General features: G+C 37.4%; 3 protein-coding genes across 4 annotated transcripts; 1 reads left to right on the top strand and 2 right to left on the bottom strand.

The window, feature by feature from the left end:
• Positions 1 to 5,962: 5,962 nt before the first annotated feature.
• Positions 5,963 to 8,820, bottom strand: LOC132165707 (pentatricopeptide repeat-containing protein At5g16860). The gene has a single exon (XM_059576374.1). It carries the CDS (start codon positions 8,541 to 8,543, stop codon positions 6,042 to 6,044), a length of 2,502 nt encoding a protein of 833 aa, XP_059432357.1. The 5' UTR covers positions 8,544 to 8,820; the 3' UTR covers positions 5,963 to 6,041.
• A 156-nt stretch (positions 8,821 to 8,976) lies between these two features.
• On the top strand, positions 8,977 to 16,326 carry LOC132165708 (uncharacterized). 2 transcript variants are annotated; one of them, XM_059576376.1, is made up of 7 exons: positions 8,977 to 9,244; positions 9,767 to 9,878; positions 11,860 to 12,021; positions 14,053 to 14,099; positions 15,161 to 15,290; positions 15,562 to 15,628; positions 16,132 to 16,326. In XM_059576376.1, exons 1-7 carry the CDS (start codon positions 9,050 to 9,052, stop codon positions 16,163 to 16,165), a joined length of 747 nt encoding a protein of 248 aa, XP_059432359.1. In that variant the 5' UTR covers positions 8,977 to 9,049; the 3' UTR covers positions 16,166 to 16,326. The 2 variants fall into 2 exon arrangements, with proteins under 2 accessions (XP_059432359.1, XP_059432358.1); XM_059576375.1 differs by having other exon boundaries at positions 8,981 to 9,244; positions 16,104 to 16,326.
• Positions 16,327 to 19,861: 3,535 nt separating this feature from the next.
• LOC132166578 (uncharacterized) lies at positions 19,862 to 21,182 on the bottom strand. The gene is made up of 2 exons (XM_059577423.1): positions 20,432 to 21,182; positions 19,862 to 20,245 (listed from the first exon to the last, which is right to left on the bottom strand). Exons 1-2 carry the CDS (start codon positions 21,091 to 21,093, stop codon positions 20,140 to 20,142), a joined length of 768 nt encoding a protein of 255 aa, XP_059433406.1. The 5' UTR covers positions 21,094 to 21,182; the 3' UTR covers positions 19,862 to 20,139.
• Positions 21,183 to 21,386: the final 204 nt, after the last annotated feature.

Here is a 21,386-nt window from a genome sequence, read left to right as displayed (position 1 = left end):
TATTCCGCAACTAAAGTTTAATGTTTTCTAATTTCACTTGTAATAAAATCTCTTGAATAATGTTTTATGCATTTATTGTATCTTTTAAAATCAAGAACTCTGATAAACCTTATAGATCTTTGCAAGAATTTTTGTTATAAAAGAAGAAAAGTGGCAAACTCAGCCTTAACGGGCTGGGGATGTTACAGTTAACCCATGGCAGAGAGCTAGGGTTGACGTGACGGGCTCTTTAGAGGACACTCTGGCACGTGTGGAGCACGCGCCAGGGGCTGGCGACCACTCGCCGCGCCAATAGGGTTCACTGGCACGTGTAGAGCGTGGGCGCATGAAGCCCACGCACACACTCTTTGGTCGAAGGGTGGCGATGGGTCCACTCTCCAATGGCGGTGATCTCGACGGATTTGAGATCACCGGCTACGGATCTGCCGAACGGAGTGAAAACCACTAAGATCTGACATAGGTGGAGGCGCGTGGAGGAGCAGCAGCCGCGGGTGGAGGCTTGTTAGAGAGACGACAGTTTCTGAAGGCGGAGCATGGAGGTGCGTGCAATGCTGGAATAGTCTGAGATTGCACAAATCCACCGTTTTAGGGCCAAGACACCACTTTTGGTGGTTATTTGGCCGAGAGGAGTCAAGGTGGCGGCACAATTGGCTCAGGTAGAAACTGCCGGAGGAGCGTGGAGAAGCTCGGAGGGCCGATGGCGGCGGATCTTCCACAGATCTGTAGATCTAAAGGAGTGGAAGAGATTTTGAGCGGAAAACCGCTTGGCGGCGCGTTGATGACCTGATTTGGGAGGTCGCCGGAGGGAGCGCCAAATTGTGAGCGGAAAACCGCTTGGCGGCGCACCGACGACCGGAATTGGGAGGTCGCCGGGAAACATTAAAGATGTTTATTGAAGGCCACAGAAGGTAGCTCTGATACCATGTTAAATATATTAGATAATATATTAGAAGCGGAAGAAAGAGAGAGAGAGAAGAGAGAGAGCGGAAGCATATAAGAGTACATCTCTTCTATTATGATTATGTATATAATATGATTACAGTGACCTCTATATATAGAGAGGCTAGGACTCATAAGCAAGAAACCCTAGACTAAATCTAAAATATATAAGGAAACATAATAACCCTAGAATAATATCAAATATACTCTTAACAGAATTGACTAAAGATCTAGACATTGCAAATCAAAGATTACTAATATTTGATTTGTAACTGAGGATGGTCACCAACCTTGGAAAATTTGTTTTTTGTTTTTTTTTTAATTTATATTTATAATTTTATTTTTACCTTTTCATTGTTATATATATTTTTAAATGGAACAAATGTCGTCTTCTGATTGAGTATGGCGTAGCAACAACATTCAAACTTTAACATAAAAGGAGAACCAAAGAATCTATTTGGTAACACTTCTAACCTTAAAGAGTAAATTGATAACTTTTAAAACAATGGGGAACGATTTGATAAAAGTCAACACATCATGGACCAATGAAGCATTTTCTCCTTTATTTTTCGTGTTTTTCTCCCTTCAATAATTCGATGGCAAGATGTTTTTGCGAGCCCAAGAAAATAAAGTAAAATTCCCATCACTTGGTAAACTAAGGTTGAAACATAAAATGCTTTTTGTCGGAAAATATTTTAAACATAAAATATTTTTTTGAAAAATGATTTCCTGTAAAATAATTTACGATGTTTGGCGTATACGGAGTCCTGCAGGGACCCCATTGCGACTCGCCCGGGACCCTCCCGGACCCCGCCTAAACCCTATTGGGACCCAACAATGTCATTTTCGTAATTTAAAGTTTAATATGATTTTTCGTATACACCAAATACCGAAAAATGTTTCCTGTTGAAAACATTTTTCGATGTCAGTGACCCGACAGGACCCTGCCTGATTTTCCGTACATGTCAAATATTCAAAAATGTTTACTAATAAATCATTTTCCAAGAAAATGTTTTTCGCTAAAAATATTTTCCGACGTCGAGTCCCAATCAAATCTCGGGCGGGTCCTGGACAAGTCCTGACTGAGTCCCGATGGGGTTCAGCGCATGTCTGGTTGGATCCCAGGCGGGTCATGGTCAAGTCCCATCTGGGTCCTGGGCAACTCTCGACGAGGTCTTGGGCGGGTCTTGACAGGGCCCGTCGATTTGAGAATGAGATACTCAAACTCGGAAAATGGTTTACGGTTTTCGAAAATAGAAACCATTTTTCGAAAATTAAAGAAGAATTTTCGGTCAATGGGAAAATATTTTTCATTGACTATTATTTTATGTCGCACCAAATACCCGAAAATAAGGAAAACATTTTACTACGAAACAAATGGAGCATTAGTATGGGAATTGGGGAGAAACTGGTAATACCGTTTACTAAGTCGCCAAAGGCCCACTTAAGCTCAATATAGCCCATTAGCCCAATAACTTAGGAAGATGCACTTACACGTAAGAGTACTAGCAGCAGATGCCCTATATGTCATCTTCTTCCTTATGTTTAGAGAAAATTTCAAAAAAACTACAAAACTATACTCACATCAGATTTCTTACATTTAGCCAACCCTCAAATCAATGGTTGCTACAATGTTTCCCAATCTGTAAGGAACCAAAAGTGGCTCCCTATACATTATTTTAATATAAACATTTTTATTTCATTTCTGGTCTTTCATCTTTTTGTCTTTAATTGGGGATAGTGTTGGGATTTTGTGAAAAAAGTGAGGGTAGATAGGAAACTTGTATTTTGTAAATAAATAATATTTTAATGGTATAAGAAAAGGTAATGAAAACTATTGTGAAATATATTTTCATAGGGAAGTAAAAAGTAGTTTTGTTCCCTAAACTTATGGAAAATTAAAGAGAAGCTGCTTCTAGTGCATTAAGCTTGGTGAGCCATCCCAATTGATGTTTTACAAGCCCAATTAACTGCCCTCTAACAAGCAGTCACCTTACCTAAGGGCACGTGGAAGAAGGACCATAAAAGGAAATGCATCTCTGGTATCCCTCTAATCACAACCTTACCTATTTAAGAGTGTCTTCCGCCGATATTTCTGGAAAGTCACATGTGCCTGTTTCTTGTTTGGATTTGGCTTAGGTGATTTTAAAAAACTACAACACCTATGGTGATTTGGCTTAGGTGATTTTAAAGGTCTAGACTTAAATTCTCTCTCTTTCGCATAGACAACTTAAAATTAAATCTGAACCGTTGAGAAAACTACTACATCGTAGGTGTCGTAGTTTTTTTACCCGAGAAGATAATCTGCTCTCGCTCTCACACAACTTCTTTTCGTTTTGTAATCTCTACTTTTCACTGGTATCTCGCTATTTCTATTAACTCCACCTTCCATATATTTAATTATTACTTTCTCTTTCCCGCCCTTTTTATATTTCTTAGTCCGAAGCTTGTTTGGTTGCCGAGGAAAGAACAAAGAAAAGAAGAGGAAAAATATTCAGAAAACCAAAGAAAATTTGGATTCTAATATATGTTTCTTACTTTTTCGATTTTGTTGGAGAATCTCATGCTTAGTGGAGTTAATTTTGGTGTAGTGGTTCCACTCGTTGTTATGATCTTTTAGCAAAAAAAATTTGTATTAATAATTTGGGCAGTCCATATAATAAATTGCTTGGGAAGTCTACCATTGAATTGTGTAAGTGTTATGCTATGACATCTATTATTTTATTTTATTCTATTTTAAGGGGAGGGGCTTGTTGCACTATATTTTTCTCTCTTTTTTTTTTTTTTTTTTTTCTCGAAAATCTTGATCCACTATCATGTGTTTTCTTATTATTATTATTTTTTTTCGAAAATGATTGTTATTTCTATCATGTGTTCATATTTCTTAATTATGTTTGAATAACTTGTTTCTTTTGGTCTAAAGTAAATTTGATTCAACTCCATTAAGAACCTTAATTCTTGAGAGTTTCTTTTATTTTATTTTTTGTTGGAAGAAACAAAAATTAGGATGATGTCTCACTAATGATGTTACTAAATCCGTGTTGGTGTTTCAATTCACATATGAAGACCCTGTTTATAAAGTGGAGAATCTCAATTGTTGCAAACTTTTTCCAGTTCTATGTTGGCAGCATTGCTTAAAAACTCTCAAGATTAAAGACTTCGGAGGATGAGCAAATAAGAAAGCTCTAGAGAAATATTTGTATGAAAATGCACAAATATTAGAGAACTTTCAATATTTTAAAGGACTTGTATTGCTTAAATGTGACAAAGATCTGGAGCTTTAGAGAATGTGCATATAAAAAGATTCTAAAAGAATCTCTTAGAGAATGCATCTTTTTTTGAGATTGTCTCACACATTGTGAACTTTTGAATCGATTTTGTTGGTGTTTATTTTTACTTTAAATAAATATTCGAGAAAATTGAATGTTTATCTAATAATTAATTTTAGGAGACATATTATGTCTATGGCGGTGGAGCTATTGACATTGTGTCTGGTTGGGTTGAATTAATTGATGTTCTCAATCTAATTTTCATCTAATTTAGTATATGAAAGATAGAAAGTACGTTATTTATGCTCCGTTCAGTTCGACATAAAATGTTTGTAGGAAAATGTTTTCAGCATAAAACATTTTTATGAAAATAAACATTTTACGATGTTTAACGTGTACCGAAAATCAGAATTATATATATATATATGAGTGCTACACATACCAAATTGTCCCCCCAAAAGTTAATTCTCAAATGACGTGCCACCATCTCATGAGATTTATTATTTTGGAAAGTGTGTCACCAACTCATGTGATGATAGCACATCATTTAAGAACTAACTTTTGAGAAGAAAATTTGAAATGTGCAACATTTTTCATATATATATATATATATATATCCACAAATCCAGTGGTAGATCTATTAAATTTGCAAAAGGAGAGTTGAGATAATAATGCATGTATAGCACGTCTCAACAGTTAAAGGAGCAATATTAATCGTTAGATCCTGTCAAATAGATGCTTTGAAGAAAAAAAGTTTTTTTTTTTTTTTTTTAAATAATAATAATAATAATAAAAAACCTTAACGGCATAGCATTCTTTTTTGACAAGTATATTACATGTACTGCAACTACTATAATGTTATGCAGAGAGCACCGCCCCTTCCTCCATGGTTTTTCTTCCCCTTTCCTCCCCGCCTCTTCTCTCCCCCTCTTTTTCACCTTTGCTTGTCTTTGTTTCTTGCTTGTCTGTTTGTTTTTGGCACACTTTGTGGGTGCCATTCTTGGAGGATTTACTCAAACTACCCCTAGTTCTTTGAGTGCGCTATTGATCTCCTCCGCGCCGCTTTATCGTCCACTGTCCACTGCCAGGTCTGTTATCACGGCCCCCACCGCGTTTCACTAGCCCTATTTTGCTTCTAACGCCAGCTTCAGTTTCCGACAAGCACGCGATCAACCTTTCTTTCGGCCGCCGTTATCTGCTTAGTGTGCTCCTGTTTTTTGGCTTTCATTTTCTCTGTATTTTTCGGTTTCTGTTGTTTTTTCCCCTGTTATTTGTTCCTTATTTTATATTTCCTATTGTTTTGTTGCTTGTAATAAGGTTCTGTTTTCTTGTTGATCCGTTAGGTATTTGTTTATGATCCAAACCCTTGAGTTGTAGATGAGATCTATATTCTGGCTTTCGGGTCGAAGAGGAAGAATTTCGGCATGAGAGTTTTCTACTCCCAGGTCGAGGAATAAGAGTTACCTACACATTGGAATGAGCCTGTTTGAAGCAGATCTGTTGTTATATCTGAAGATTAGTTATGGGTTAGCGGATCTTGTTTGAGATTTGGATGGTTGTATCTTTGACGTCATCTTCGACGTTTGTAACCTCGTAGCTTCGGCTATAGTTGCTTCAGAGCTTTTTGCTTTGTATTGTAAGAGCTTTATGCTCGTATTATCTTTGAATGAATGTGATTGAAATATTTTCCTCTTCAAAACAAAAAAAAAAAAACAAAAAACAAAAAAAACTACTATAATGTTATAAATGTCATGTTAATCTCAATACCACTTTCCATTGCCATAGAATAAATAAATAAAATTATTACCCAACTAGACATGCATAATTAAGTTATCACCAATAGCCTCTGCAGGAGCAGGATCCTTTCCTGAAATGATGGAAGCGGCTCGAGTCTCTCAAGATAATTTCATGGTCAATGATGTTGGATATGTAGGTGATAGCAGTGTGGCAATCACCACAAACGCGCAAGTTCTTGGTGATTCGGATGGGTGCGCCTGCAGGTGATGTAAGGATGCCATATGCAAGCGCCAACTTCTCACTATGTTCAAAAAGAAGGCCACCCTTCTCCTCATCGTCCACATCATGAAGAGCAAAGCTCGTCTCAGGAACATACCCCATAGCTTTGATGCGTTGAATTAGGTCTGCAAGGATGTCGTATATTTGTTGACACTGAGGATGAGACCTGTCCCCCACAAAGAAGGTTGCAGTACCTTTCTTTCCTTGGACCCAACTGCAACCAGGCCTCTTCTTGATCCCTGTATGTTTCATCAAAGATCTGATCCTGGCCACATCTTTCCAGCGACTGGCATTGGCATATATGTTTGACAGCAAAGTATATGTTCCATCATTTTCTAACTCCAATTCTGACAATCGATTTGCAGCATATTCTGCAAGTGGAACATTTTGATGGATCCTGCAAGCACTAAGCAACGCCACCCACACTATCGGGTTCGGCTCCATCGGCATGCCTTCTACGAGTTTCAGAGCCTCGTACAGGCGACCAGCACGGCCCAAGAGGTCAACCATGCAAGCATAGTGTTCCACTCCAGGAACAACCCCAAAATCCTCGCTCATGCTATTGAAGTAGTTTATTCCCCGCTCGACCATTCCGGTATGACTGCAAGCATAAAGAACAACAACCAAGGTCACGCCATCAGCCTCGCACCCCGCTCTCCTCATCTCATCAAAAACCTGGAGAGCTTCTTCTCCATGACCATGCATGCCATAACCTGTCAATAGAGATGTCCAAGAAACAGCATTCCTCTGCTTCATGTTATCAAACACAACTCGAGCAGCATCAATGTCTCCAGATTTGGAATACATATCTATGAGGCAATTAGCTACAAACACCATCATAGAGTCATAGTGATTGCGTAACACATGACCATGAATTTGTTTACCAAACCTCAAGGCACCCAAACGAGAACAAGCGATCAGAGCACAAGCTATGGTAAAAGCATTTGGCTTTAAAAAATTCTCCTGTTCAAGCATCTTGGAGAAAAGCTCCAGTGCATCATTGGCTTCTCCATGCTGAGCATACCCGCCAATCATGACAGTCCAACTTACCACATCCCTATCCTCTGGTGCTATTGAATCAAACATCATTCGTGCTACTTTAGTACTTTTGCACTTAGCATACATGTCAATTAGACCATTTATTACCATTAGATCTTCCCTGGGATGACTTCCCTTTTTGTTAAGAATACATTTTGTGGCATAACCATGAATCTCTTTTCCATGAAGCAATGCTCCCACAGAAGCACAACCTGAAAGAAGAGACACCAGAGTAATAACATTCGGGTCCGACCCACAGACGCGCATTTGCCTGAACACATCCAATGATTCATAACCATGCCCCCTCTGAGCATACCCCGCAATCACCGCACTCCAAGTCACGACATCCAACTGAATATTGTCCTCCCGCATCTTCTCAAACAAAGCAAGAACATCCTCAAATCTACCAATCTTAGAGTATCCAGTAACCATGGCATTCCAAGAAACCACATCCTTAACCATCATCCGGTCAAAAACCTTGTTTGCTTCATCCATCATTCCACACTTGGCATACATGTCCACTACAGCATTACCCACAAACACATCCTCGACCAACCCACTCCGAAACGCAAACCCGTGAACCTCCTTACCCTGCAACCAAGCACCCACGGAAGCGCAAGCTGGAAGAATATTCACAATGCTAACAGCATCCGGGCAGATTCCTCGATCATCAGTCATTCTATCAAACATTTTGAGTGCATTCTTAGCATCGCCACCTTGTACGTAAGCAGCCACAATCGAATTCCACGAAACCACATCACGTATCCCTCTATTGCACAAATCATCAAACACCCGGCGCGCCTCATCCAACGCACCACACCTTCCATACATTGCCACCACCGCATTACAAACAAAGACATTGGACTCAAACCCATTTGTGCACACCACGGCATGGACCGAAGCGCCTCGACGAAACGACGGCATCTCGCCACAAGCTTTGAGAACAAAAGGGAAGGTATAGTGGTCAGGTCTCCACCCAAGTATCTGCATTCTTCTGTACAAACCAAGCACCTCCTCGAGAAACCCAAGACGCACCGCACGTCGTATCAGCGCGTTCCACCAGTAGACGGTGAAATGCGACGGAGCAAGGCGCTCGAGCAACGAAACGGCCTGCACTGGAGCGTCGCAGGCTATGTAGGTGCGGATGAGGTCCGTGGCCATGTCCGTGAGGCCCTGGACCAAGCTCTGCTGATGGAGGAGCTTGGCTTGGACTAAAGTCTTGCATTGTCTGAATAGCGTGTCTGTGATGAGAGGAACTGTGGGTGCAGTTGTCACGACCATGACATGGCCGTGGCGCGGCAGCAGGGGTGTGTGTGCCTACTTGGAGAGTGCGATCGAAACTTCTTATAGTTTCTAGGAAACCAAACAGAGCATCTTTTCTTTCTCTAGAACCCTAAGTATGTGGAATTTCGGTTTCTGTTCACTGCTTCTGCTTTCATATACACATGAAATTCAAAGTTGGTTCTGTTTGGATACCGAGAAAAATGAGGAAAAGAAAATGAAGGAAATTTGAAATTCTACAATGCAACTGGTTTTAGCCACAATTTTGGGGGGGAAAAAAAACTCAACTTGTCCGAAACAGATTATATCACAAAATTTCATATATATATATATATATATATATATATATATATTTAAAAAATATTTTTTAAATAATTTCTGTTAATAGAAAACGAAATGACCTAAAACTCCTCTTTTTCTTAGTTTTCTGAGACCCCAAACAGAGGTCGACTCTATTGCGTTATAGATCAACTACATTGAGCTTGGAGAGCAAGTAGTGAGTGTCAATGGGGTTTGAAGGCTTCGAGCCCATATTCGGCGAGCCCAAGGTGGAGTGGGTCGCGGCCCAGGATTCGCTTCCGTTGCGTCCCTTTTTGTTCCATGCCCATGCTCCTGATCCTTCCCACCTCCGAATCCATGTCACTGATTTCCACTCTAGTACGTGGGAGGCCGTTCGATCGGTTGTGCAGCTCGAGGACATGGTGAGCGATATGGGTTTGCCTATTTATGCTTAAGTTTCTGTTTGGTTGCTAATTAATATGCGGAAAATACCCAAGCTGCAGCTTAATAGTTTCATAACTACAGGTTTAGTTGTGGTTTTCTGGTTGTCGTGAAAGATGAGAATCTTTTTAGGTTTATAATGTCTTGATTTTTTTTTCTGTCCTCAACTCTTTGTCAGTCAGCAAAAAGAACCTCAAGTATTCATGGTTTAATTTTAATGCTTCAGATATGGTTTCTCTGTGTCTCTTTACATCTCCATAAAACATACTAGTTTTTGATCCTATAAAAGCAACTTTCGTCGGTCATGAAGAAGTACTGTTGCGCATTGCTACCTACGATCCCTGGACATCCTTTTGGATTTGTCTTTTCTCTATGTTTAGTTATATTTCTATTGCAGATTTGGGTTAAATTTAAGGATGGGTGATTGTGAAAGGAAATGTGCTGGAGTAAATACGCTTATTGGTTTGCTGTTTTTGTTTTATTTTTACTAACCTAATGTGCAGAGGGACAACATTGGAATAGGGGGCTCTTGGTCTGAGTTTGTTGACTATGTTATAGCCTCCATTAAATCTGAAGAATTAAAGCTTGTTATGGAGGGACATTCAAACTCTGATGGTAAATACTATTCTTAACTTCTCTCTCTCTTTTTCCCTTAGTATTGATTATTTATCTAAAAGGTGATATTTTGAAGTACTCATTTCTAATTGCTTGAGGAGCTCCGTCTGGTACAATTGATTCAGGAGATAATCCTCTTCTTGTATTTCTTTTCCCATTACAAGAGTGGTTTCTTCCTGAGAACAAATCATACCAGTAATTTTTTGTTTCAGTTGGATCAGATGAGAGTGATGACTTGTGAGTTTGGATGCCTTAATGTTAAGCTTATATGCTTCTCGATACTGATTGATGCCGGAGGGAGGCCCAAAATGTTAATTTTGTTTGCCAGGTCATTGATTTAGACTTCCCTATGCTGTCATGAATTCGTTCTACTTTTGAATTGAGTAGATTCTAATTGGAGCTTAAGCCAGAAATATTATTTTACTTGGAATACTTGCAACAGATACTCTATATGTCATTCCCTAACCTATGTTTAGGAAAAATTTCAAAAAAAACACTAAAACATACCTACATCAGAAGCCCTATATTTAACCTACACCAAGGGGTATTTACAGTGTTTCTTAATCCATTGGGAAATATTGTAGATACCAAATGCTTTATTGAATTATAAACAAATCATTATATCTCATCTCTCCTCTCTTCTTCACACGTCCCAACAATTCTCTCTCTTCTCTTATTCTCTCTGCTAGGCGTTGGAAGTTATAATGATAAAGAGCAATAGGATTTCATTCATATAGGGAAAAAGAAGAAAGAGAAAAAAATAATAAAGATAAGAGTAAAAAATAGTATTTAATTGATATAGGAAAAAATAAGGGAATCTATTGTGAAATGTTTTTTTATAGGGAATCAAAAAGTAGTTTTATTCTCTAAATTTATGAAAAATGGTTGGGAAGTTGCTGTTAGTGCTCTTATATTTAGTAACTTTCTTTAGTAATTATATGAAACTTGAGATTCTGTCTAATTTAGAAATTGAACTCTCACGTGGAAGGTTATCCTACTTTTAGTGTATTCATAGGGATTTTGTAGGAGCACTGGTGAGAATTTGTTTGAGATTTTGATTCTAGAAGGTGTTTGGAAGCGATGATGGTAGTAATTCAGGACAGGAGAGGAGTGGTGTTTAATTGGCAATGGTGTTAGGTGCCTTTCGACGCTGTGGGAACAGTCGGCGGCATTATTGTTACAGTGGCAGAAAATAAAAGACGAGAATGGGGTTGTGCCACAATGCTAAAGGGGATGACATGGTGGTGGTATAAGTATAGTAGTGGCATGGTAACTGCAGTTGGTTGAGATATGTTGACAAGTTGCCTTGGCAGCGGCATTGTGATAATGATTTCTTTGGTGATGGATAGTTAGAGCAGCTAATAGCTGTTTTCTCAATTCCAAAATCAAATCGGATAATGCTTGACTGGTGTCAATTTAAATTTTGGAAGGGTGGTGGTCACTTTTTTTAAAGTTTGGTGTTACTATACTAGTAATGGTTAAACAGTAGTTATGGTGGCAGTAAGAGCACTTATTGATGGTGGAGATGGTATACAGTTGCAGTGAAATGCTGAAATGTGTTGGTTGGTTAAAAAAGTGATATTGAGGGAAATGGTAATTCTGCTATTTTGGGTAGTAGTGACAAGTGAGGAGGTGTCAGGTCAGTATTTAGAAATGAAAGTATGTTTGGTGTTGTTCTAAACAGTATTGGTTGTGAACTCTCTTATTTGAGGAAGTTTTCTGGGATTGTATATGGTTATGGCTGTGCACCAGAGTTGCTCGTAACTTGATGGTTCTGTTTGATGTTTAGTTGGCTGAGATGGCAGTATCATCTTAATATGGGTGAACGATGATAGCATGTAATTTTATGTTGAGGCATGTTATTCTTGTAAAAGTATATTTCATATATATTCTTCTATCAACACAAAATATCTGCATTCAGAAACTAAGTGAAGACTGATGAAGTATATTCAATGAATTGTGTCTGCCTTTTGTATTTTAGGTGCTGCACATGCAAAATTAGTTGCTCAGAAATCGAAAGGCATGCCACGGATTTCCATTTCTCTCACAAAACTCGTGGACTCTCCTGCTAGTGAGGCTATGGCAAATCTCTCTCTGGAGCTCTTCAAAGCTTTCAAAAATGTGCGGTATTCATTGGTAGAAGGTTGTGTTCTCTATCCCTATGTAGAACTGTTACTCCATTATCATCTTTTACCCAAGCTATTGTCTTTCTTGTGGTTCTTCACGTTGTTATATTCACAAGGAATATATTGTTTAGTTATTTATTTTCTGGCGCTAGTTTTATCAGCAACTGACGACATTTGGTGGTTGTGGAGTTTGGTATGAAGGAAGAAAAGTGAAAGGAGAAGTGTGACGTAGAAAGATGCCAATTTTGCATCATAGGTTTGAGAGGTGGAAAAGTGAGAGGATGGAAAAATGATGTCAATTTCCTTTGCTTGGTTGAGAAGAAGATTGGAAGAAAAGAAATAATAACTTGTAACAATTTTCTACCATGCTATTATGAAAATAAAAATCAATTTCATTTCCTGTATTTCTTGGCAGTACATGAAGTTGTTTTATAATAATATGAATAATGTAATATTATAAGGCTTCAAGTAGAATTTTCAAACATATGAACCAAATTCATGCTGGGCTTCTTGTTGTTTATTAAATAATGTACTATCACTGTTTTATTTAAATCCCATTTGTATTTTCATAAATTATAGTTAGGTGAAAAATGGTCTTTTCATCTATGATAGAAAGATGAAATAGGAAGTGATATTGGAAATTGGGGGGGTGAGTGACAAAATTGTAAAATCTAATCTTAGAAATTGGGAGGAACAATGGCAAATTGTAAATCTATCTCACAAACCTATTCGCATCGATGTTTTCCTCCCATATATGGGTCAATTGGAAAGTGTGGGCCTGTGTGGAAAACATCTCCACCCCCTCCTTCCGTCCTTCCACATTTCTTTTGAACCAGACAGCAGAGAACTTCAATCTCTCCACTTTTTCCTTAATTTTCCATCCTCCCCAGTTCCTCTCTACCAAATGGACCCTTAACAAAAGTTGATTTGAAGAAACATATCTGGTTTCTGATATTGTTGCCACAGTTAAAGAATATTGGACACAAATAACACCTTTCAATCTGCATAGCTTTACCTGGAAGTGGCTTCAGTTAAAGAGTCTAAATAGGCAGTGAACTGATCTCCTTACCAAGAAAATTTGAAAGAATGATAGAAGGAAAACAAAAGAAACACAAAAAGAAACTGGTGGTAGTCCTTGAATTATGGCTGGCAGCGACTTGGGTCCTTTTTGAGGGGTTTGCGGAATTGTGCTGGCATTCAAATATAGGTTATGCATCCTATGCTGTCAGGTGCTTTTTGGTGGTTGCATTTTATGAAGTTTATTGAATGAACCAATAAATTTGAAAATAGGTTTTCTATTCCCAAGTGGGAGGTTTGGAATATGCCCTGTAGCGGATCTAAATTCTGCCATGGTAATAAAAAGATATATTCTGATAAGGAAGAGCTGTATTTGTGACACTGCTTAAAACCTACCTTTAGAGGCAATTATGTTCCATTGGATGAGTCTTTAAAACATACCTCTCTCCCTCTCCTCCCCTCTCCACTCCCCCGTCCCCTCCCCCTCAATTTTTTTTTTTTTTTGAAAAAAATTGTGACCATTTAGAAGTTCCTTCATTCTTTCTTTCAATGACTATGTGGAGGCTGGTTGCAGATTTCTTTCAAAATTTGCATGCTATAATGTTTTAACAAAACAGAACATTTAACAGTTTCTTTGAATATCGTGTTCTACTCAAAATGAGCATCTTCGAGTTTATGTGGATATATAACATCGACTATTTTTATGGGCACTAAAGAAGTTCAGATTTGACTTTGTGTTTTGTGGTCTTTACTTTGCCCCTTCGATACTTCCCCTGCATCATTTTTATTCTTTCCTAACATCAATATGCCTTTCAAGTGTCCATTTGTCATGTTGCTTTCCTTTTTCTTTTTTTTTTCTTTTTTTTTGAGGGTTCACTTTCACTTTTTTTAATGACGGTAACACCCCCAACGCAGTGCCATTTTCACTTTTTTTTTCTTAACCCTTTTGTTTCATGCTATAAATATGACTTCAGTTTGACTAAAATAGGCATGTGTTGGTATTAACTGTTACTCCTTGATTGTGCTTTCAGAGCAAGAGCGCTCTCTTCAGTTGACAAAAGTGATATCAGCCGAGAAGGTAGGCTTGCCTCTTGATAACAGTAAATTTTTATGAAAAGAGTTAAATCATTGTTGAAATAGTTTACTGCTGTGAGAAAATTCTTTATTATTCCTCCAACCATTTGTGTCAGGATTTTGCATTGAGCATGTGTACTTTTGGCTTATAGATACGTTTTGGCTAAGAGCTTGTTTGGAATTGCGTTTGAGATATAGAGCTTTTAAGTTAAAAAGAGTTTTTGGGCAAAAGCTTAGAAATGAAGCTTTTGCTAAAAGTGCGTTTTGACCATTTTTAGGCATTTTGGATCATTAAAAGCACTTTTAATTTTTTTACCAAACAAGTATTTTTTTTCTTTAAACGGACTTTTTGAGTTTTAAAAGTATTTTTAGGCCCTTCAAACGCAATCTTAAATAGGCCCTAAGTAGCCTAAGTTAGCTATTGAGAAATTTAATATATTCATATAATTAAATGGATCAACAATGTGGTAATCTCAGAATAAGTGAACCACTTCAAACTATTTATGTACCTTTAGCTATGTAGCAATATACAAAGTATCCTTGTTACTCTCTCTCTCTCTCTCTCTTGCTGGGCTAATCCAACTAATCTCAACTTGATAAAGCCTTATCAAATTGCTTGAGGTCGGATGCATGAATCATTTCCTTCATCCTGATCTATGTGTAATGTGTGTGTTTATTCTCTAAAACGCTATTTCACTATTTCTAATGGACACAGCCTAAATTATACTACTGAAAGTTTGATATCGTGGTGGTGCAGCTCAATATTTAATTGCATCTTGAACTGAGAGGTAAATTTTTGTGATAGAAAAAATCTCTTGCTTAAGTTGGTAGTTGTGGAGTGTGATTTGTTCTATCCAATGGGAAAAGTTTATTTTTTACCTTCAGAAATTATTGTTGATTAGGAGATTATAATTAATTTTATTATTCCTTGTGCCAACTTCCTCCCCAATTAAAAATAAGGAAATTTAAGCAAATAGGTTTTACAGGCGAAAAAAATCGCCTGTCATTTGCAAACAGATTACTGTACCATTCCTTATTAGCTAACCTTGTTCTTTGATCTATCAGGAAAGGAGTGAAAGTATACAGAGCCAGCTGGAGCTGTACTCAAATAGGCAGAAGTTTCAAAAAATGAATACCTCTGACAGAGCAGATGTGTCTGCTCCTCTTATGAGTAATGGTTTGCAAAATTCTCCAGGTGTGCATTGTAATTTTTCTGCATGAGATGCTTGTTATTTGTTATTTTTTATTTGTTATTTTTTGAATTTCTCCACTTTATTTTGAATGAACGATTTCTCAACATTGTGGGTCAATCATAAAACCCATTAAAGTTTGATTTCTTCACGTTGCAGCATTCCTTGTTTGGTTGAACGCCTCCAACATTTAATTTCCTTCAATAAGTTTCTTTAAATAATTGTTAGCTTCTTTTGTGCTCATATTGCCCGATCTGGGTTCCTGTTGAACTGCAGGAAAAGCAACAGCTCGAGATACAGGCTCAACAAAAGTTACCAACCGTGTTGTGCCAACATATCGCAGGTGAGTCAGCAACTCCAATATCATTCAATATCTTATTTTATTATTAGTATTATTATTATTTGAGGAAACTTCGCTTTAGACCTCTGAACTACCACGTATTTTGAAAAGACCTTCCAAATTTCAAAAAGTCTCAATTTAACTCCTTGAACTTTCAATTTGATTCAATTGACCCATTCCGTCAGATTCAGCCATTAACTCCTAAGGAAAATGACTAAAAACACCAAATTACTCTTCGATTTTCGTTTTTTTATTTTTAATTTGAAATTAAGGGTAAATTTGAAATTTTATTAAAATCTGACAAAGGGGGTACATTGCATAAAATTGAAAACTCAGAAAGTGAAATTGAGAGTTTTTAAATTTGGGGGGTTTTCAAAATGCGTGGTAGTTCAGAATCTTAAGTGAAATTTTTCATTATTATTATTATTATTATTATTATTATTTCATGTAAGCAGTGGGCTTTATATTATTTGGGCAGGGCAAAAGTAAGAGGTGTTTTGCTGCAGGACACAGAAGATGACAAAGATGCGTAGAACCTAAGATCTGGGAAAAACTTAGTTCACCAAGTTCTGTAAATAAAAGGTTTTAAGGTTTAGAACTCTAATTCTGATAAATTATTACTAAGAAAAGGAGAATTCCCACTAACAGATAGGTCCGGAGTATCTTTGAGTACCATGATTATGAAAATGAGAATTGGTTAATTTTTCTTTTTCCTTTTATTTTCGTTATTGCAATACCGTATATTTGCAGTCATTTGAGGATGACTTGTCTGTTTTCAAAGGGATTTTGTTTGTCTTTTCTCAAATACACCATGGGCTCATTTGGTTCGCGGAATGCATATTCCAATGGAAAAGAGAATTGTTATTACTAGGAATAAAAGATAATGAAATAGAATAACTATTCATATTCCTTATAATAACACATATGCTTTAATTCGAATTTAATCTAAATTACTAAAAGTTCTATGCATTTTTTTTTTTCAGCTCATATTAAAAATAAATAAATAAATAAAAAAGAAAATAAAGCAGTTGGCCGGCCACCCACAGAAATGGTCGGATAAGCTCCAGGGTGGCCGCATGGCTGTCCCAGAGGAAAATTTGGGATGGCCAGGCCACCCTCGATAGCCATAGGGGTGGTCACCCCCATGGGTATTCTGCGGCCACCACCAACGCCCTCAGGGGTGGCAACAGAGGCAAATTTAGGGTGGCCAAGCCACCCCTGATAAGCAATGGGGGGTGGTCGTGGCCACCCCAAAGGGCCCACAAGAGTGGCCGCAACCATCCCCAACGCCCTCAAAGGTGGCTGCGGCTACCCCTAAGGAGCTTTGAGGTGGTGCTGTTACTCCCACCAAACAAAAGAATGACTATTCTATAGGAATAACCATTCTATTTTAGTGTTTTTGAAAAATCTATTCCATTTCATCTGGAATAGCTATTCCTCTCATTTTCTAGTGGAATAGCTATTTCTGTGTATATGCGATTAGTGATTTCCATGAGAATAACTATTCTTAAGAATAGACCCCTACTAAATAAAAGAATGACTATTCCATATGAATAGCCATTATATTTCAGGGTTTTATTCCGCAAACCAAACGGGTCCTAAATATAGGCATAAAAGTTGCATATTCATCGGAGGTATTAGAAAACACGAAACAAGTCTAAAACATAGGTTTCTGTCTTAAAAAGATTGGAGAGCATCTCTAGCAGTTGCTTGAAAAGACTAATCAGCCCTTTTTCGTCTCCATCAAACTAATCATTCTAAAATTTTTACTACAATGAACTTTCACATATGAAAGTTTATTGTAGCACATTGCACATTCTACAATTATTTTAATCTATTCTCTCTTCCCCTCTCTCTTTATTTGCTTTTCCTTAACAAACAATAAAAATAAAAATATTTAAAGAAAGTAGAAAGTTTTTTGAATAAATAATTTGTTGGAGTTTGTATTTAATAGCTAAAATGGAAAAATGTTTATTTTGAGTAGCTAAAATCATCGATACAGACATGCCCACTTGGCTGATTTTTCAAGATAAGGAAAAAAATAAATGGATAAATGTAAAATTGGTCCATTTGGTTGGTCTAAATTACAAATCACTTTCTGTGATATAACAAATAATTTATAGGTTCCTGTAGTTGGCCTAAATTATAAATCACTCCATGTGGTATAAAAAATAATTTATAGGTCTTAGGGATGGCCAAAATAACAGTTTACTTCTTAAAATCAATTTCCGTTAAGTTACTTAACGGAATCTATTACTTTGTCGCATCATACTGTTATAGTAAATTAACCTACTCTCTTCTATTCCCAAAATTTTACTCTGTGCGTAACCCTTCCTCATTTTCATCTTTCTTGCCACGATTTGGGAGCATTTTGCAAGAATTTGACTGTCGCATTTTGTGAAGTGGCTAACGAAGATGAAGATGAGGGAGGGTTATGTACGGGGTAAAATTTTAGGGATATAAGATATTAGGTTAATTTACTGTAACCATATGACGTAAAGTGAAGGTTGATGTGTAATCTTAGTTGGCGTCGTAAAATGATATAAAAAATCCTAATTGTCAATTGAGTGATGTGTAATCTTACAATTCAACATCAACGTTACCAATTCATAACCTATGGTTAATATTTTTTATATCACAGGGAGTGATTTGTAATTTAGGCCAACTATAAGGACTTATAAATTATTTTTTATACCATATGGAGTGATTTGTAATTTAGGCCGACCACAATGACCAATTTTACATTTATCCCTTAAAAAAAAAGAAAAAAAAAAGTAAAAATAATAAAAGTTGATGACAAAAGTTTGTTTTGACTGGCTGTGTTGTTAGCTGTTGGGTAATAGTGAGGCGCATTAGGTAATTCAGGACCTTGCCTTCTCCAGTGAGCAGCCAATCAACGCCTGCATTTTCATGTAATGAGTACGTGAGAAATGAGCCAATTTTTCGGTGATGCGATGCTGCGAAGGTGAGCATAAGAAAAGGCATCCAAAGCTTTCTCTCTCTCTCTCTCTCTCTCACCAGTTTTCAGAATGTGCGAGGCATTTAGGTTGTGGATTTTGTGGGTATCGCTCTAGTAGCAGTGAGAGAATAAATTGTTGTTGATTCAAGAGCAAAACACATGAAACAACTTTAGTTATATCCTGCCTCAGTGCAAGAGATGTGATTATTAAACACATAAAACATTGTAACATATTTTCTAGTTCCTATATGTAATTTGAGATATTTGAATGGATATTTGAATGGAGATCGAGAATGCTGTTGTATATATATATATATGTATATATATATATATATATATATATATGTTTTGTGGACATGAAATGGATATATGTTGTGGACAATGTTGGGATACGACTTGAGAAATAGATGTATGTTGATAGCAATTGATGATGTATGTTGACAATCAGGTGTACAAATAACAAATTTTGGAGAGATTAATTTAAATAAATTTTTTTTTTTTTTTTTTTATGCACGAAATAGTAACGTTTCAAGACTGACACGTTACTAAAAAGTAACGTGTCAGTTTAACGTGTCGAAACTAACACGTTACCAATTCGTAACCTGTCCGTTTTGACACGTTACTAAAGTTTTGTAACGTGTCAGTTTTGACACGTTACTAATACTTAGTAATGTGTCAAAAAATGACACATTACAATTTTGTAACGTGTCAGTTTTTAACACGTTACTAATACTTAGTAACGTGTCGAAACTGACACGTTACTAAACTTTAGTAACGTGTCAAAACGGACAGGTTATGAATTGGTAACGTGTTAGTTTCGACACGTTACTAAGTAACGTGTCAAAACTGACACGTTACTATTTAGTAACGTGTCTGTCTTGAAACGTTACTAAACAGGACTTAGCAACATTCAAATTCCTAACACGCCAGACACGTTATTATATACACATTACGAAATTTAGTAACGTGTTAACCCTAGTGACACGTTACTAAACTACTGTAACTAAACAACAAAGTGTTTGTAGTGACGTCGAGAAGCCTAAGAATCTCCAAGGCTGAACATTTTACTGAATAACCTTTTACAATTCTATTATTACAAATCTTATATAGAGTTAGTCCTAAACTCAAGCCTAACTATTTGGGTCTTACTCACTAAAGGGCCCATTATACTTAAGGAGCCCCTCCTATTCTATCCCTTATCAACCCATCGGGAACCAATAACAAATGACATGAAAGGCTTAAACAATGAAAAATTGCATGCACTTTCTCAAGCCCGATTGAACCTGGAATATCTTAATTATATAAATAGCCAATACGCTTTGGTAGTCATGATTGAGACTAAAATTGTAAGCTCCATGAATACTGCAACGCAATCTATGTTTATCACCTTCCGCTGGATATTTTGATTATATATATAACAGCTAACAGCCAAAAGGCCCAGAAAATCTGGCCATGACTCAGACTAAATGTTCATTTTGGACCCTCAAATTTCGTTGGCCACCATATTCATAGCTGGGCCCATTCCTGCTCCCACCAAATTTTGCAGCAGCAATTTTCAATTGCTTTCCACTCCCACTATGCATCCTCTCTGTCTCTTGGTTTTGTTCTTCTTGCTGTGGAAGAAGGACCAGCAACCAGGTATGAAATTGGCCTCCTCGTGGCTGCATCAAATAGAAAGACATGTAAAGGCCGAGGGCTTTAGCACAAAAGCCGTTGCGCTAACGAAAAAGCAACGGACGAGGGAGCTAGCGCGAAAGCTTTCTTAAAAAGACGAACGACTTAAATCTTGGTCTCAGAGTTTGAAAAATAATCTATTCTTTTGAATTACTTTTAAATTAAACAAATACCTGCTTGTGCTGCTGTTCCTGCTACTCCCTCTGCTTCTTTTATTCTCTCCTGCAAGAAAAAACCTGATCATCCACCATTCCTTATTGATACTATGCTCGGTACCCTCTGGAGATGGCCTTGGAGAAACATTAGAGCAGTTTCCTGCTGCCTTTGATTTCTTCTTAAAAGATAGAGACGATGGAAAGAACATCTTGAGCAGGAAAGTTTCACTCTCCATGCTTGAAATCCTCGACATCTGACGCGCCTTAATCTTCTTCTTCTTCTTCTTGATTTGAGGTTCAGTTTCGGAGCGAAAGCCAGCCTCTTCGACATGCGGCTCATCCACAATATCTCTTAGAGAAAGTTCATAACAAGACTCAGGCATGTCTTGAATCATTTCCATAATCTGCCTCCTGCCTTCTGCAATTGCCCTTTCGCTTGAAAGATTGGTGGAAGATTGATGGCTGTTGGGGAGCAAAGGAGAAGATTCATAACAATCTTCATCATGATTATCATTTTCTGAGGCCTTTTCTTTCCATAAGGTTGGTGAGTAAGCTCCAAAGCTTCCACTTAAGGTATTATTCGGTGCACCCCAGAAATGGAAATCTGCATCTTCTTTACTCTCATGATTGCTATGAAGCGGATTGCCGGCGAGCCCTTGCCGGTGCCGGTGATGAAGCATGGTTTGAGGGGAGGGGAGGGGAAGGAGGAAGGAGGAGGAAGTAGTTTGTGGTTTTGAGAGAGTGAGAGAAATGGGTGTATCAAAAGGGAAGATTAGTCAAATGTTGTTTTGTTCAAAAGAGTTGATGAATGAGATGCATTTAAAAGTCATTGCCGTATGAGTTGGGAGGGACAAGGGACAAGTAACTGGTCCAACGTCCAATTTTCCACAGCTTTGTGTATAGCTTTCCTATAAGAAAACTTGTTGACTTATTGAATCCAACTTTCCTTTATTGCTTAAGACTTTCGGTCCAT

This window comes from Corylus avellana, chromosome ca11 (genome assembly GCF_901000735.1).
Source record: "Corylus avellana chromosome ca11, CavTom2PMs-1.0".
NCBI classification, from domain to species: domain Eukaryota; kingdom Viridiplantae; phylum Streptophyta; class Magnoliopsida; order Fagales; family Betulaceae; genus Corylus; species Corylus avellana.
Note: the sequence above shows the minus strand (reverse complement) of the source record. Positions and strands in the feature narration are given on the sequence as shown.